The sequence below is a fragment of the Pristiophorus japonicus genome, chromosome 9 (genome assembly GCF_044704955.1).
Source record: "Pristiophorus japonicus isolate sPriJap1 chromosome 9, sPriJap1.hap1, whole genome shotgun sequence".
In the NCBI taxonomy this organism is placed as follows: Eukaryota; Metazoa; Chordata; class Chondrichthyes; family Pristiophoridae; genus Pristiophorus; species Pristiophorus japonicus.
In genome coordinates this window covers 30,355,500-30,370,979 of record NC_091985.1, presented here as the reverse complement: position 1 = coordinate 30,370,979, position 15,480 = coordinate 30,355,500, and the positions used below count along the sequence as shown (strand labels likewise).

The following is a 15,480-nucleotide window of genomic DNA, read 5'->3' as shown; positions in this document are numbered from 1 at the left end:
AGGAGGAGGTCACCTGTGGGGAAGGAGAGGTCCAGCCGTCATCGAGGAGAGACCCAATCGCCGCTGGAGGAATTGAAGGCCCGTCGCCACTGGAGTTGAAGGCCCGCCGCTGCTGGAGGAGTTGAAGGCCCGCCGCTGCTGGAGGAGTTGAAGGCCCGCCGCTACCTTGTCAAAGGCTTTTCTAAAGTCCATGTACACACATCTACCATGTCTGTTTCCTCCACGAATAACAATGCGGTTTGTCAAGCACGATTGTGCCTTTTGAAATCTGCGCTGCCTAATTCTAACTATTGTCCCTTTATCGAGATAGATGTCATTTTTATCCTTACTTAATAACGCTAAAATTTTCCCTATTACAGGTTTTCAGCTAACTGGCCTGAAATTACCCAGATTAGCTTTGTTTTCCTTTTTGAAAATGAGTGTTACATTGGTCAATCTCCAGTTATCCGGCACACATCCATACTCAATAGAGCCCTGAAGTATAACTTCTAGGCCCCCTGCAATCTCAGGATCCTGGAGTGTACAGTCCCCACTGTCTGGTCAGTTTTACCCGAAGGTAGCAGGGCTTAATGACAGGTAATCGCACCTTAATGAAGTGCGGACAGCTTCTTGAACTACCCGAAATAGTCAATGCGTTTAATGCGATTCAAGCAGCATCTTTGTAATTGATGTCTATGGTAATGGCAAATGATCAGTAACAGTGTCCAATATAGGCATCTGTCTGGGATAAGTGGGGAAAGTGCAAGTGGTGGGGAGTGTATTGCATGGAGCCCTGGTGCTTTGACTTCCTTTGGCTTAACAAAGATCTAAAATGTTCCTTTTGTCCATTTATAATATCCCTCGTCTCACTCTCAGCCACTTCAGGGATCACCTCCTTCACCCCTTTCATACTTTTACTTTTCCTACAATGTTTAAAATTTGAAATAGTGATAGCTAAAACAAGTTGTCTGCATCCCTGCAACTTGCCTTCCAGTTTTATTTTTCTTACTATTTGTGTTTCTGTGGTCTCAGTTCTCAGACCGTGGCCACGCAGCATCATGACCAGATCAATTGAGTCCTTTTAAGATTTAGTTTGGGTAATGTAATGTATTTGCTTCATGGGTTCTTTGCTTAAGAATTCATAGCAACACTGTCATCTATTTCACCATCTTGCAATGACTATGTATGTAACTGTAACTCATGCATACTTACCTGTACCCTTGTAATGCACACCCTGACCACAGGGAGTGAGCTGCTCACCTGGGCTTCCAGGTATAAAAGGGGAGGTTCCACCCAGGATCAGCACTCTTTAGTCCTGGAAATAAAGTGAAGGTCACAGAGTGACCATGTCTGATATATACATGCCTCGTGTGAGTTTGTAACAAGGTGCACAGACACTACATCTGGCGACGAGAAACGGGAATCACCGAACCACAAGGATGGCCACCGGCAGCACAGAGGAACGCTACTGTGTGGGTGAGGACTGGGACGACTTTGTGGAAAGACTCCAGCAGAGCTTTGTCACAAAGGACTGGCTGGAAAAGGCAGCGGCTGACAAGCAGAGGGCGCATCTACTGACCAGCTGTGGTCCACAGATGTATGCGCGAATGAAAGACCTGCTCGCACCCCAAAAGCCAGCGGACAAGTCATTCGAAGAGCTCAGCCAGCTGATCAGTGAGCATCTCAAGCCAGCAAGTAGCGTACAAATGGCCTGGCACCGGTTCTACTCTCACCAGCGTCGGGAGGGTCAAAACGTCTCGGACTTCGTGGCGGAACTGCGGCGTTTGGCCGGTCTCTGTAAGTTCTCCGATGCCTGCAGGGGGGAGATGGTAAGGGACTTTTTCATCGAGGGCATTAATCATGCCGGCACTTTCAGGAAGCTCATAAAGACTGAGGATTTGACTTTAGAAAGGATAGCTCAGACCTTTATGGAAGGGGAAGAGGAGACCAAGCTAATCTAAGCACAGAGCCCTGGTTTTAAAGTTGCGTTGAACCAGGGAATCAATGATATAAAAATGACACAGAACCCCACAGGCAGGCAAAGGCAATTCGACACCATCCAGGCAGGCAGGCAAGGGCAATTCGACACCACCCAGGTAGCAACAAGCTCCTGGCAACAGGGACAATGGAAAGGGGATCGGCAATTCACGCCATCACGAGGAACAATACATCCTGTGATGGGACAATTAACATCCCCCATCAGAGTGCTTAGAAACAGCCAAAAGGGCCATCAGAGAGGAATGCCTGGGAATAGTCCTTTTGTTAACAGCAATCTCAGCTCATGTTGGAGATGTGGGAGCAGACACACTGCAAAAATCTGCAGGTTCCAACTTTACACCTGTCGGATTTGTAATGTCAAGGGACACCTGGCCAGGATGTGCAAAAAGGCAGTAGCGAGGCTAGTCAGTGAGACAGAGGAACCAGACGAGGGGTCTGAAATGCAGGATGAGGCCTGGGGAACAACCATCAATGCTGAAGTTCAGAGAGTTCATGTGGTTGCCGTCCACAGCTCATACACCAAAACGCCACTCATGATGATGAAAGTCTTACTGAATGGTATCCCGGTGCACATGGAGCTGGATACCGGAGCTAGCCAGTCACTCATGAGCGCCCAACAATTTGAGAGACTATGGCCACACAGAGCTAGCAGGCCCAAATTGGAATGCATTGAGACGCAGCTACGTACATACACCAAAGAGATCATCCCGGTGCTGGACAGTGCAAACTTGGTGGTAACGCATAATGGATCACAGAATCGGCTGCCACTCTGGATTGTTCCGGGAAATGGCCCCGTGCTCTTGGGGAGGAGTTGGCTAGCTGAGATGAATTGGAAATGGGGGGATGTGCACGCCATTTCATCCGTGGAGCGAAGTTCATGCTCGCAGGTATTGCAAAAATTCGAGTCACTCTTTCAACCCGGTGTCGGAACGTTCAAGGGCACCAAAGTAGTGAGACACATCACTTCAGACGCCGGACCAGTGCACCACAAAGCCAGAGTGGTGCCGTACATGATGCGTGAAAATATTGAAAGTGAACTGGACAGGCTGCTCAGAGAGGGCATAATTTCGCCCATTGAATTCAGCGACTGGGCAAGTCCCATTGTTCCCGTCCTCAAAGCAGATGGCTCGGTCAGGATTTGTGGCGACTACAAAGACACCATCAACCGAGTGTCGCTGCAAGACCAATACCCACTCCTGAGAGTGGAGGGCCTTTTTGCCACGCCGGCAGGTGGTAAGCTGTTCACGAAGCTGGACCTCACTTCAGCCTACATGACTCAGGAACTGGCTGAAGAATCCAAGATTCTGACCACCATCACGACACACAAAGGATTATTTGTTTACAACAGGTGCCCGTTTGGCATTCGTTCGGGAGCGGCCATCTTTCAGCGAATCATGGAAAGCTTGCTCAAGTCTATCCCTGGAACGATCATGTTCCAAGACGACATCCTTATAACGGGTCGAGACACTGAGGAACACCTCCGCAACCTGGAGGAGGTGCTACGCTGATTGGAACGGGTAGGCCTGCGGCTAAAAAAGGCCAAGTGTGTGTTTTTGGCCCCAGAGGTCGAATTCCTGGGCAGGAAGGTTGCCGCAGACGGGATCTGGCCCACTGAATCAAAAACTGAGGCAATTCGCCGGGCGCCCAGGCCCGGCAATACGTCGGAGTTGCGATCATTCCTGGGACTCTAGAACTGTTATGGGAACTTCCTGCCGACCTTAAGCACATTGTTGGAGCCGTTACATATGCCCCTCCGTAAAGGTTGTGAATGGTCTTGGGGGGGATTGTCAAGAACAGGCTTTCAATAAGGCGAGGAACTTGCTGTGTTCCAACAAACTGTTGACCTTGTATGACCCCTGTAAAAAACTGGTTTTAACATGCGATGCGTCACCCTATGGGGTTGGGTGTGTGTTGCAGCAGGGTAACAATGACGGCCGACTCCAACCGGTGGCTTACGCCTCCAGGTCACTCTCCCAGGCAGAGCGTGGATACGGCATGGTCGAGAAGGAGGCACTCGCGTGTGTGTGTATGGTGTGAAAAAGATGCACCAGTACCTTTTCGGTAGACGGTTCGAGCTAGAGACGGACCACAAGCCGTTAACATCCCTGTTGTCCGACAACAAGGCTGTCAACGCTAATGCGTCAGCTCGCATACAGCGATGGGCCCTCACGCTGGCTGCGTATGACTACACCATACGGCACCGGCCGGGCACCGAAAATTGCGCTGATGCGCTCAACAAGCTCCCACTGGCCACCACTAAGGGGGCGTCGGAGCAGAGCGCCGAGATGGTCATGGCCGTTGAGGCTTTTGACACTGCGGACTCCCCCATCACAGCCCGCCAGATCAAACTCTGGACCAACAGGGACCCCATCCTATCCATGATAAAGAAATGTGTCCTGGCTGCGGACTGGGCGCCCCCACACAGGGCGTGCCCCAAGGAAGTCAGGCCGTTTCAGAGAGGGATGGATGAACTCTCCGTCCAAGCCGACTGCCTGTTATGGGGCAGCCAGGTAGTCATGCCCCAGAAAGGAAGGGAAGCGTTCATCAGAAAACTCCACAGCGAGCACCCTGGCATCGTGTTAATGAAGGCCATTGCTCGGTCATATGTATGGTGGCCGGGGATTGACTCAGACCTGGAACACTGGGTTCGCAGGTGCACAATATGTGCCCAGCTAGGCAATGACCCCAGGGAGGCCCCACTCAGCCCGTGGCCCTGGCCCACCATGCCATGGTTACGTATTCACGTGGACTATACGGGCCCGTTCATGGGAAAAATGTTCCTGATCGTTGTCGATGCCTACTCGAAGTGGATCGAGTTCATCATATTGAACTCGTGCACGACATCCATCACTGTGGAGAGTCTGCGTACGGTTATCGCGACCCACGGCTTGCCGGACATCCTGGTCAGCGATAATGGCCCGTGTTTTACCAGCCATGAATTCCAGGAGTTTATGTCGGGCAATGGGATCAAGCACGTCCGGACAGCGCCGTTCAAGCCGGCCTCCAATGACCAGGCGGAACGGGCGGTCCAAGTCATAAAGCAGGGCATGCTACGCATCCAAGGACCCTCCCTTCAGTACCACCTATCGCGCCTCCTGCTGGCCTACAGGTCCCGGCCGCACTCGCTCACGGGAGTCCCGCCAGCGGAACTCATGAAACGCACGCTCAAGACGCCGCTGTCCCTTATTCACCCAGCCCTGGCTGACATTGTTGAGGGCAAACGCCAGTCCCAAACCGAGCTCCATGATCGAGGCTCAAGGGGGAGGTGTATAGAAATAGATGATCCGGTATTTGTTCTTAACCATGCTTTGGGACCCAAATGGCTTGAGGGCACCGTAATTGGCAAAGAAGGAAACAGGATCAGAGTGGTTAGACTAAACAATGGGCAGATATGCCGCAAACACTTGGACCAAGTAAAGACAAGGTTCAGTGCAGACACGGAGGAACCGGAAGAAGAGCATGATGAGATAGCACCCATACCACTGCCAGCGCACGACAACAAAGACAGCCCTCAGCATGCACAGTCCCTGTGGCCAGCCTGGACAGGCCGGAATCACCTCAAGTGACAGACGCATGCTGAGGCTCAGCCAGCAGAGCCACAACTGCGGCGCTCCACGAGAGAGCGCCGACCACCCGATAGACTTAACCTCTGAAACTAAAAGACCTAAAGGGGGAGGTGATGTCATGTATTTCACCATCTTGCAATGACTATAAGTATGTAACTGTAACTCACGCATACTGTACCTGTACCCTTGTAATGCACACCCTGACCACAGGGAGTGAGCTCCTCACCTGGGCTTCCAGGTATAAAAGGGGAGGTCCCACCCAGGATCAGCACTCTTTAGTCCTGGGAATAAAGTGAAGGTCACAGAGTGACCTTGTCTTATATATCCATGCCTCATGTGAGTTTGTAACAAGTTTGTAGCAAGGTGCAAGAACTAGTTGGTTTATTAACAAAGGTTTAACAATCACATTACACATTACCAGTTCATCCACTAGGCTCACAACTGCATACCTCATCGTGGATGACTTAGACCCAACTGGCTGGGGTTTTATTGAGTCTTGTGAATATCACGTGACTGGCTAAGCCACTCACAATGCAACACCTCTACAAACCTGTGAGCATACTCACAGGTGCACACATTATAGGTAACTAAAACTTTTGTTTGGTCTCACATTACTGTGCGTTGACATTTAATGTGTAACCTTACCTTTGTTTTCTTCTCTATTATAGATGGTGGTAAATTTTCGTAATGATTATGCGTTCCATAAACCCGTGGAGATGGGTAACTTTTCATTATCTTAAATGAATAATCAAATATATGTATCAGAAATGAGCAGACTGGGAAGGGTAATTGCACATGAATGAATGCAGAAATTAGTCCACACTTATAAAACAATTTTCTGCTAACAACGTCTCACCCACTAACTCCAAATACATTCTGATGTTAGGTCAACAATCTGAAACATTGACTCTGTTTATCTCTCAACAGATGCTGCCTGACCTGCTGAGTGTTTCCAGCATTTTCTGATTTTATACCAAATACATTGGAGCTTGGATAAAGAAACATTCCAGTCAACAATAATGGGTGCATTACAATGTTATACTACAGCCAGATCAGGTATAGCACAGCCAAGCTCCCCCTGCAGAGCCATAACAATGCACTTTCAACTGAACTTTAGGGGTAACAACAGGCATTCACACCTCACCAGTGTGGACCTCACCACTTCCCAAAGAAGCCCATTCTTTTTGCTTTCGGGGTCCAGCATCAGAATCAAGCTCTCCCAATTCAGGAGTTTCTCATAGGCTGTTGACTACCATGTGATCTAGGGATCACAAAGAGGGGAGGATTAAGGCTCAGGCCACACTGTGTCGATGTTAGACACAAGGATTGCGAAAAAGATCATTCACGTAGAAAAATATATATATAATAATTATAAACCATTGGTACAGTAGGCGAGATAATGCTCTTGAGGTTAGAATGAAGGTACATTATTGGGGCAGGGTACAAGGAATATAGGTATATATAGAATTATAGGTGTCAGCTGTGGCTCAGTGAGTAGCACTCTCGCCTATAAGTGAGAAGGTTCAAGTCCCACTCTAGGGATTTGGGCACAAAACGTCTAGGCTGAGGGAGCACTGCACTGTTGGAGATGCTGTTTTTCGTATACATTAAACCGAGGCCCCATCAGCTCTCTCAAGTGGACGTAAAAGATCCCATGGCACTATTCGAAGTCGAACAGGGGAGTTATCCCCGGTGTCCTGGCCAATATTTATCCTTCAATCAACATAACAAAAAAACAGAATATCTGGTCATTATCACATTGCTATTTTTGGGAGCTTGCTGTGTACAAATTAGTTGCTGCATTTCCTACATTACAACAGTGACTGCACTTCAAAAAGTAATTCATTGGCTGTGAAGCAGTTTGATACGTCTGGTGGCCATGAAAGGCACTATCTAAATGCAAGTCTTTCTTTTTTTTAGGTAAGGAAATTACAAGACTGGAAAAGACACTGCAGTTCATCTGGGAGGTCCCAAAAACTAATACCATTTCATCACTCACTACCTCAAAGATCGATCTCATTTCTCCCGTAAATGTTTGCAAACTACCTGCACCCCTGGGCATTCCATTCCACACATTCACCCTCCAATTTGTGCAAAATAAATAAAACTAAACTACCTATGCACCTTCCCTTTAAGGAGGCAGAGTAATTTAAAATGCAAAACTGAATGTAAAGGTGTGTAGTCAAAATAGTCTCTAGAAGCTGTGCTAGTCTTTACAATAGGCACTGTTTGGATCAGAAACCTGGCACACTTACTGTTTTTAAGTGTTTTCTCCATCGGGTAGGATGAGGTCGACTCTTGATCAATATTCAGCTATTTTTGCATTTTTTTGCAGCAGACCGAAAGTCGGTCATAATGGGTGGGTAAGTGGGGCGGTAAGTACTGTAGAGGGGTGGGAGGGGGTCTCTGACCGTCAGCAGCGGAGCGGAGATGACGTCATGACCCATGTGCGTCACCACAGCTCTCCCCTTCACTTAAAGGGGAGAGCCTTTAGCATTTTGAAACTTTGGTCCATGGGGCCAACCAGGGAGGGTTTCAGCCTAAGAGGGGGTGCCAGGCCTGCTTGTTGGTGGCCCGGCCGAACCCGGGGGCATAATTGTCGGCCCGACCTCGCAGTCGGCCAACAAACAAAACCATGGCGGCTGCGGCAGTGCGCCCTCCCCTCGACGGGCCGCTGTGCTGCCATGGCTCACACAGTGAAAGTAAGGCGCACCAACAAAAAAAGCTGTCTGGGGCACCGCGCAGCGGATTGTGGATCTTTGCAGTTAAACTTCGCGGGAGGTGCGAAGGAGGTGCGAGAGATCGGCGTTGCACGCTTTGATGACGTGCTGAGGACGGTCGGCAGCTGCGGAGCGGAAGCGGGAACTACCAGAAAAATCTCCGAGGTGAATTTCGATCGTGGCGGCCATTGGACAGGAATTCGGCGGCCGCTCGACTCCACCGCCTGGCGGTAAGTGGCCTTTTTGGGAGGCTGAATTTCGGCCCCACCGTGTTTAATTCTGGTCATCACACCACAAACATAGGCATGAATTGGAGAGGGTGACAAAAGACGTCCCTTGTATCACGCGGAGGAGTTGGAGAAAAGCTCAGCAACTCCAGCTCTACAGTCTAAAAAGAGGTCAAGAAGGAACCTCTCAAGGTGCATAAAATATGAAATTGTTCACAGACAGTCTAAATCTAGATAAGGTGGTTAAGAAGGCATACTTTCCTTTGTTACCTGAAGCATAAATTATAAGAGCACAGAGGTTATGCTGGAACTGTATAAAACAATAGTTCAGCCACAGATAGAGTACCGCATACAGTTGTGGTCACCACATTACAGGAAAGATGTGATTGCACTAGAGAGGGTACAGAGGAGATTTACGAGGATGTTGCCAGAACTGGAGAATTTTAGCTGTGAGAAAAGATTGGATAGGCTGGAGTTAGAATCATAGAATGAATGGTTGCAGCACCGAAGGATGCCATTTGGCCCATCGGGCCCGTGCCGGCTCTCTGCAAGAGCACTTCAGCTAGTCCCACTCCCCCACCCTTTCCCTGTAGCCCTGCTTTTTTTTTTCTCTCAGGTCCTTATCCAACTCCCTATTGAAAGCCATGATTGAGTCTGCCTCCACCACCCTCTCAGGCAGTGCTTTCCAGACCCTAACCACTCGCTGCGTAAAAAAGTTTTTCCTCATGTCGCCTTTGGTTGTTTTGCTTTAAATTTTTGTCCTCTGGTTCTCGACCCTTCTGCCAATGGGAACAGTTTCTCTCTGTCCAGACCCCTGATGATTTTGAACATCTCTATCAAATCTCCTCTCAATCTTCTCTGTTCGAAGGAGAAGAACATCAGCTTCTCCAGTCTATCCATGTAACTGAAGTCCCTCATCCCCGGAACCATTCTTCAAAATCTTTTCTGCACCCTCTCTAAGGCCTTCACATCCTCCCTAAAGTGCAGTGCCCAGAATTGGACACAATACTCCAAACCAATGTTTTATAGAGGTTCATCATAATTTCCACACTTTTGTTCTCTAGTTTGGGGGCGCATAATTTCAATTAAATAAAAGTTTACATCCTGGCGAGAAGAAGGGGTTACTGACCCAAAATTGTCGAGGCGGTGTTGGAGGCACTCTGTGCCTCCGCGGGGTGAGAGAGGGGCAGAAGAGCGGCGATATCACTCAGCCATCGCCCTAACGCGTCCCAGCGTCCCTCCCCTTCTCTTAAAGGGAAGGTCCACTGCGAACTCTGCAGCCACTTCCGTGATGCCCACTGGGCCACCAGGGAGGGTTTCGGCCAACAAAAGAATAAATCCGGCCGCAGTGGAGGTCCTCCCCTTTAAGGGCGGATAGGAGGCCCCAGCCAACACAGCTTTGTGACCCGCAAAGCAGTTGGTGGCATCGCCCCGCGCCAACCTCGCTCCCGCAGGGCAATTTCCCCCGTGGGGCATAAAGGGGTCGGCACGCACGGCGATGCCTGGGACAAAAAGTATGGGTGAAAAACCGTTTTCGCCACCGACATCCCTGCCCCCGGGCGGAAAGTCCTTATCGTCACATTAGCGCCTCCCAGAGATGCCAATGGACCTTTCAGAAAGGGGCAATTTCGACCCCTATACCTCTAAACATGAAGCCCAGGATCCCATAAGCTTTTTTAACCACTTTTTCAACCTGCCCTGCCACCTTTAACGATTTGTGCACATATACCCCCAGGTCTCTCTGTTCATGCACCTCCCAGCAGGACCAGAAGGTATAAATCATAGAATCATAGAAATTTACAGCACGGAAGGAGGCCATTTCAGCCCATCGTGTCCACGCCGGCCAACAAAGAGCTATCCATCCCAATTCCACTTTGCAGCTCTCGGTCCGTAGCCTTGTAGGTTGCGGCACTTCAAGTGCATATCCAGGTACTTTTTAAAATGTGGTGAGGGTTTCTACCACTCCTTCAGGCAGTGAGTTCCAGACCCCCACCACCCTCTGAGTGAAGAGATTTCCCCTCAAATCCCCTCTAAGCCTCCTACCAATCACTTTAATTCTATGCCCGTTGGTTGTTGACCCCGCTGCTATCCACCCTATCTAGGGCCCTCATAGTTTTATACACCTCAACAAGGTCTCCCCTCAGCCTCCTCTGTTCCAAAGAGAACAACCTCAGTCTATCCAAGCTGTCCTCATAGCTAAAATTCTCCAGTCCAGGCAACATCCTTGTAAATCTCCTCTGTACCTTCTCTAATTCAATCACATCTTTCCTGTAATAAGAACATAAGAAATAGGAACAGAAGTAGGCCATACGGCCCCTCGAGCCTGCTCCATCATTCAATAAGATCATGGCTGATCTGATCATGGACTCAGTTCCACTTCCCTGCCTGCTCCCCATAATCCCTTATCCCCTTATCGTTTAAGAAACTGTTTACTTCTGTCTTAAATTTATTCAATGTCCCACAGCTCTCGAAGACACTGAATTCCACAGATTTACAACCCTCTGAGAGAAGTTCTCCTCATCTCAGTTTTAAATGGACGGCCCCTTATTCTAAGATCATGCACTCTAGTTCTAGTCTCCCCTATCAGTGGAAACATCCGCTCTGCATCCACCTTGTCAAGCCCCCTCATAATCTTATACATTTCGATAAGATCATCTCTCATTCTTCTGAATTCCAATGACTGGAGGCCCAACCTGCTCAACCTTTCCTCATAAGTCAACCCCCTCATCTCCAGAATCAACCTCGTGAACCTTCTCTGAACTGCCTCCAAAGCAAGTATATCCTTTCGTAAATATGGAAACCAAAACTGCACGCAGTATTCCAGATGTGGGCTCACCAATACCCTGTATAGCTGTAGCAAGACTTCCCTGCTTTTATACTCCATCCCCTTTGCAATGAAGGCCAAGATTCTGGTCAATGTGACCAGAACTGCAAGCAGTATTCTAGCTATGGCCTAACTAGTGTTTTACACAGTTCCAGCATAACCTCCCTGCTCTTGTATTCTATGCCTCATCTAGAAACATAAAAAAATAGGTGCAGGAGTAGGCCATTCGGCCCTTCGAGCCTGCTTCGCCATTCAATAAGATCATGGCTGATCATTCCTTCAGTACCCCTTTCCTGCTTTCTCTCCATACCCCTTGATCCCCTTAACCGTAAGAGCCATATCTAACTCCCTCTTGAATATATCCAGTGAACTGGCATCAACAACTCTCTGCGATAGGGAATTCCACAGGTTAACAACTCTCTGAGTGAAGAAGTTTCTCCTCATCTCAGTCCTAAATGGCCTACCCCTTATCCTAAGACTATGTCCCCTGGTTCTGGACTTGCCCAACATCGGGAACATTCTTCCCCCAGTCCCGTCAGAATCTTATGTGTTACTATGAGATCTCCTCTCATCCTTCTAAACTCTAGTGAATAAAGGCCCAGTTGATCCAGTCTCTCCTCATATGACAGCCCAGCCATCCCTGGAATCAGTCTGGTGAACCTTCGCTGCACTCCCTCAATAGCAAGAACATCCTTCCTCAGATTAGGAGACCAAAACTGAACACAATATTCCAGGTGAGGCCTCACCAAGGCCCTGTACAACTGCAGTAAGACCTCCCTGCTTCTATATTCAAATCCCCTAGCTATGAAGGCCAACATACCATTTGCCTTCATTACCGCCTGCTGTACCTGCGTGCCCACTTTCAGTGACTGATGAACCATGACACCCAGGTCTCGTTGCACCTCCCCTCTTCCTAGTCTGCCGCCATTCAGATAATATTCTGCCTTCGTGTTTTTGCCCCCAAAATGGATAACCTCACATTTATCCATATTATACTGCATCTGCCATGCATTTGCCCACTCACCTAACCTGTCCAAGTCACCCTGCAGCCTCTTAGCGTTCTCCTCACAGCTCACTCCGCCACCCAGTTTAGTATCATCTGCAAACTTGGAGATATTACACTCTATTCCTTCATCCAAATCGTTAAGGTATATTGTAAAGAGCTGGGGTACCAGCACTGAACCCTACGGTACTCCACTAGTCACTGCCTGCCATTCTGACAAGGACCTGTTATCCCGACTCTCTGCTTCCTGTCTGCCAACCAGTTCCCTATCCACGTCAGTATATTACCCCCAATACCATGTGCTTTGATTTTGCACAACAATCTCTTGTGTGGGACCTTGTCAAAAGCCTTCTGAAAGTTCAAATACCCCACATCCACTGGTTCTCCCTTGTCCACTCTGCTAGTTACATCCTCAAAAAATTCCAGAAGATTCGTCAAGCATGATTTCCCTTTCATAAATCCATGCTGACTTGATCCAATCCTGTCACCGCTTTCCAAATGCGCTGCTATTTCGTCCTTCATGATCGATTCCAACATTTTCCCCACTACTGATGTCAAGCTAACCGGTCTATAATTACCTGTTATCTCTCTCCCTTCTTTTTTAAAAAGTGGTGTTATATTAGCTACCCTCCAGTCTATGGGAACTGATCCAGAGTCGATAAACTGTTGGAAAATGATCACCAAAGCATCCACTATTTCTAGGGCCACTTTCTTCAGCACTCTGGGATGCAGACTATCAGGCTCCGGGGATTTATCGGCCTTCAATCCCATCAATTTCCCTAACACAATTTCCCACCTAATAAGGATATCCTTCAGTTCCTCCTTCTCACTAGACCCACTGTCCCCTAGTACATTCGGAAGGTTATTTGTATCTTCCTTTGTGAAGACAGAACCGAAGTACTGGTTCAATTGGTCTGCCATTTCTTTGTTCCCCATTATAATTTCACCTGAATCTGACTGCAAGGGACCTATGTTTGTCTTTACTAATCTTTTTCTCTTCACATATTTATAGAAGCTTTTGCAGTCAGTTTTTATATTCCCTGCAAGCTTCCTCTCGTACTCTATTTCCCCCCTCTTAATTAAACCCTTAGTCCTCCTCTGTTGAATTCTAAATTTCTCCCAGTCCTCAGGTTTGTTGCTTTTTCTAGCCAATTTATATGCCTCTTCCTTGGCTTTAACACTATCCTTAATTTCCTTTGTTTGCCATGGTTGAGCCACCTTCCCAGTTTTATTTTTACTCCAGACAGGGATGTACAATTGCTGAAGTTCATCCATGTGATCTTTAAATGTCTGCCATTGCTTATCCATCGTCAAGCCTTTTAGTATCGTTTGTCAGTCTATTCTAGCCAATTCACACCTCATACCGTCGAAGTTACCTTTCCTTAAGTTCAGGACCCTAGTTTCCAAATTAACTTTGTCACTCTCCATCTTAATAAGGAATTCTACCATGTTATGGTCACTTTTCCCCAAGGGGCCTCGCACAACAAGATTGCTAATTAGTCCCTTCTCATTACACAATACCCAGTCTGGGATGGCCAGCTCCCTGTTTGGTTCCTCGACATATTGGTCTAGAAAACCATCCCTAATACACTCCAGGAAATCCTTCTCCACCGCATTGCTACCAGTTAGGTTAGCCCAATCAATGTGTAGAATAAAGTCGCCCATGATAACTGCTGTACCTTTAATGCATACATCCCTTATTTCTTGTTTGATGCTGTCCCCAACCTCACTACTACTATTTGGTGGTCTATACACAACACCCACTAGCGTTTTCTGCCCTTTGGAATTCCGCAGCTCCACCCATACCGATTCCACATCATCCAGGTTAATGTCCTTCCTTACAATTGCATTGATTTCATCTTTAACCAGCAACGCCATCCCGCCTCCTTTTCCTTTCTGTCTATCCTTCCTAAATGCTGAATACCCCTGGATGTTGAGTTCCCAGCCTTGGTCCCCCTGGAGCCATGTCTCCGTGATGCCAATCACATCGTATCCGTTAACTGCTATCTGCGCAGTTAATTCATCCACCTTATTCCGAATACTCCTCGCATTGAGGCACAGAGCCTTCAGGCTTGTTTTTTTTTTTAAACACACTTTGCCCCTTTAGAATTTTGCTGTAATGTGGCCCTTTTTGTTTTTTGCCTTGGGTTTCTCTGCCCTCCACTTTTACTATTCTCCTTACTATATTTTGCTTCTGCCTCCTTTTTATTTCCCTCTGTCTCCCTGCATAGCTTCCCATCCCCCTGCCATATTAGTTTAACCCCTCCCCAACAGCACTAGCAAACACTCCCCCTAGGACATTGGTTCCAGTCCTGTCCGGGTGTAGACCGTCCGGTTTGTACTGGTCCCACCTCCCCCCGAACCGGTTCCAATGTCCCAGGAATTTGAATCCCTTCCTTCTGCACCACTCCTCAAGCCACGTATTCATCTGAGCTATCCTGCGATTCCTACTCTGACTAGCACGTGGCACTGGTAGCAATCCTGAGATTACTACTTTTGAGGCAAGTATTCCATATGCCTTCTTAACCACCTTCTCTACCTGGCCTGCTACCTTCAGGGACCTGTGGACATGCACTCCAAGGTCCCTTTGTTCCTCTACACTTCTCAGTGTCCTACCTGTTAATGTGTATGCCCTTGCCTTGTTAGCCCTCCCCAAATGCATTACCTCAAACTTCTCTGGATTGAATTCCATTTGCCACTATTCTGTTCACCTGACCTGTGCATTGATATCTTCCTGCAATCTACAGCTTTCTTCTTCATTATCAACCACATGGACAATTTTTGTATAATCTGCAAACTTTTTAAACATACCCCCTGCATTCAAGTCTAAATCATTGATATATACCAGAAAAAGCAAGGGACCCAGTACTAAGCTCTGCAGAACCCCACTGGAAACAGCCTTCTAGTCACAAATATACCCATCGACCTTTGTTTCCGGCCTCTGAGACAATTTTGTATCCAATTTGCCTAGATAAATGCATACGGAAGTAAATTTAATACGTTTTAAGACAAACATATTTTACTCAAAATATCTAGGCAGTCCATCAGAGAAGAAAACATAAACAACACTCAAATGCAGCTGGATGTAACAGTCACAATCATATGTGAGAAGGAATATCTTCCATGTACTGAATGGCCTTCACTCAGGACCTTATGTAAATCA

The 15,480-nt window shown here is 47.8% G+C and overlaps 1 protein-coding gene across 1 annotated transcript in view; it reads right to left on the bottom strand.

Annotated features, from left to right (window-relative positions):
• The window catches only part of sult6b1 (sulfotransferase family, cytosolic, 6b, member 1), a 64,265-nt gene that overhangs the window by 36,065 nt on the left and 12,720 nt on the right, over positions 1-15,480 (bottom strand). The window contains exon 3 of the mRNA XM_070889240.1: positions 6,189-6,278. Coding sequence (XP_070745341.1) covers positions 6,189-6,278 — 90 coding nt within the window. The remainder of the gene's footprint in view (positions 1-6,188; positions 6,279-15,480) is intronic.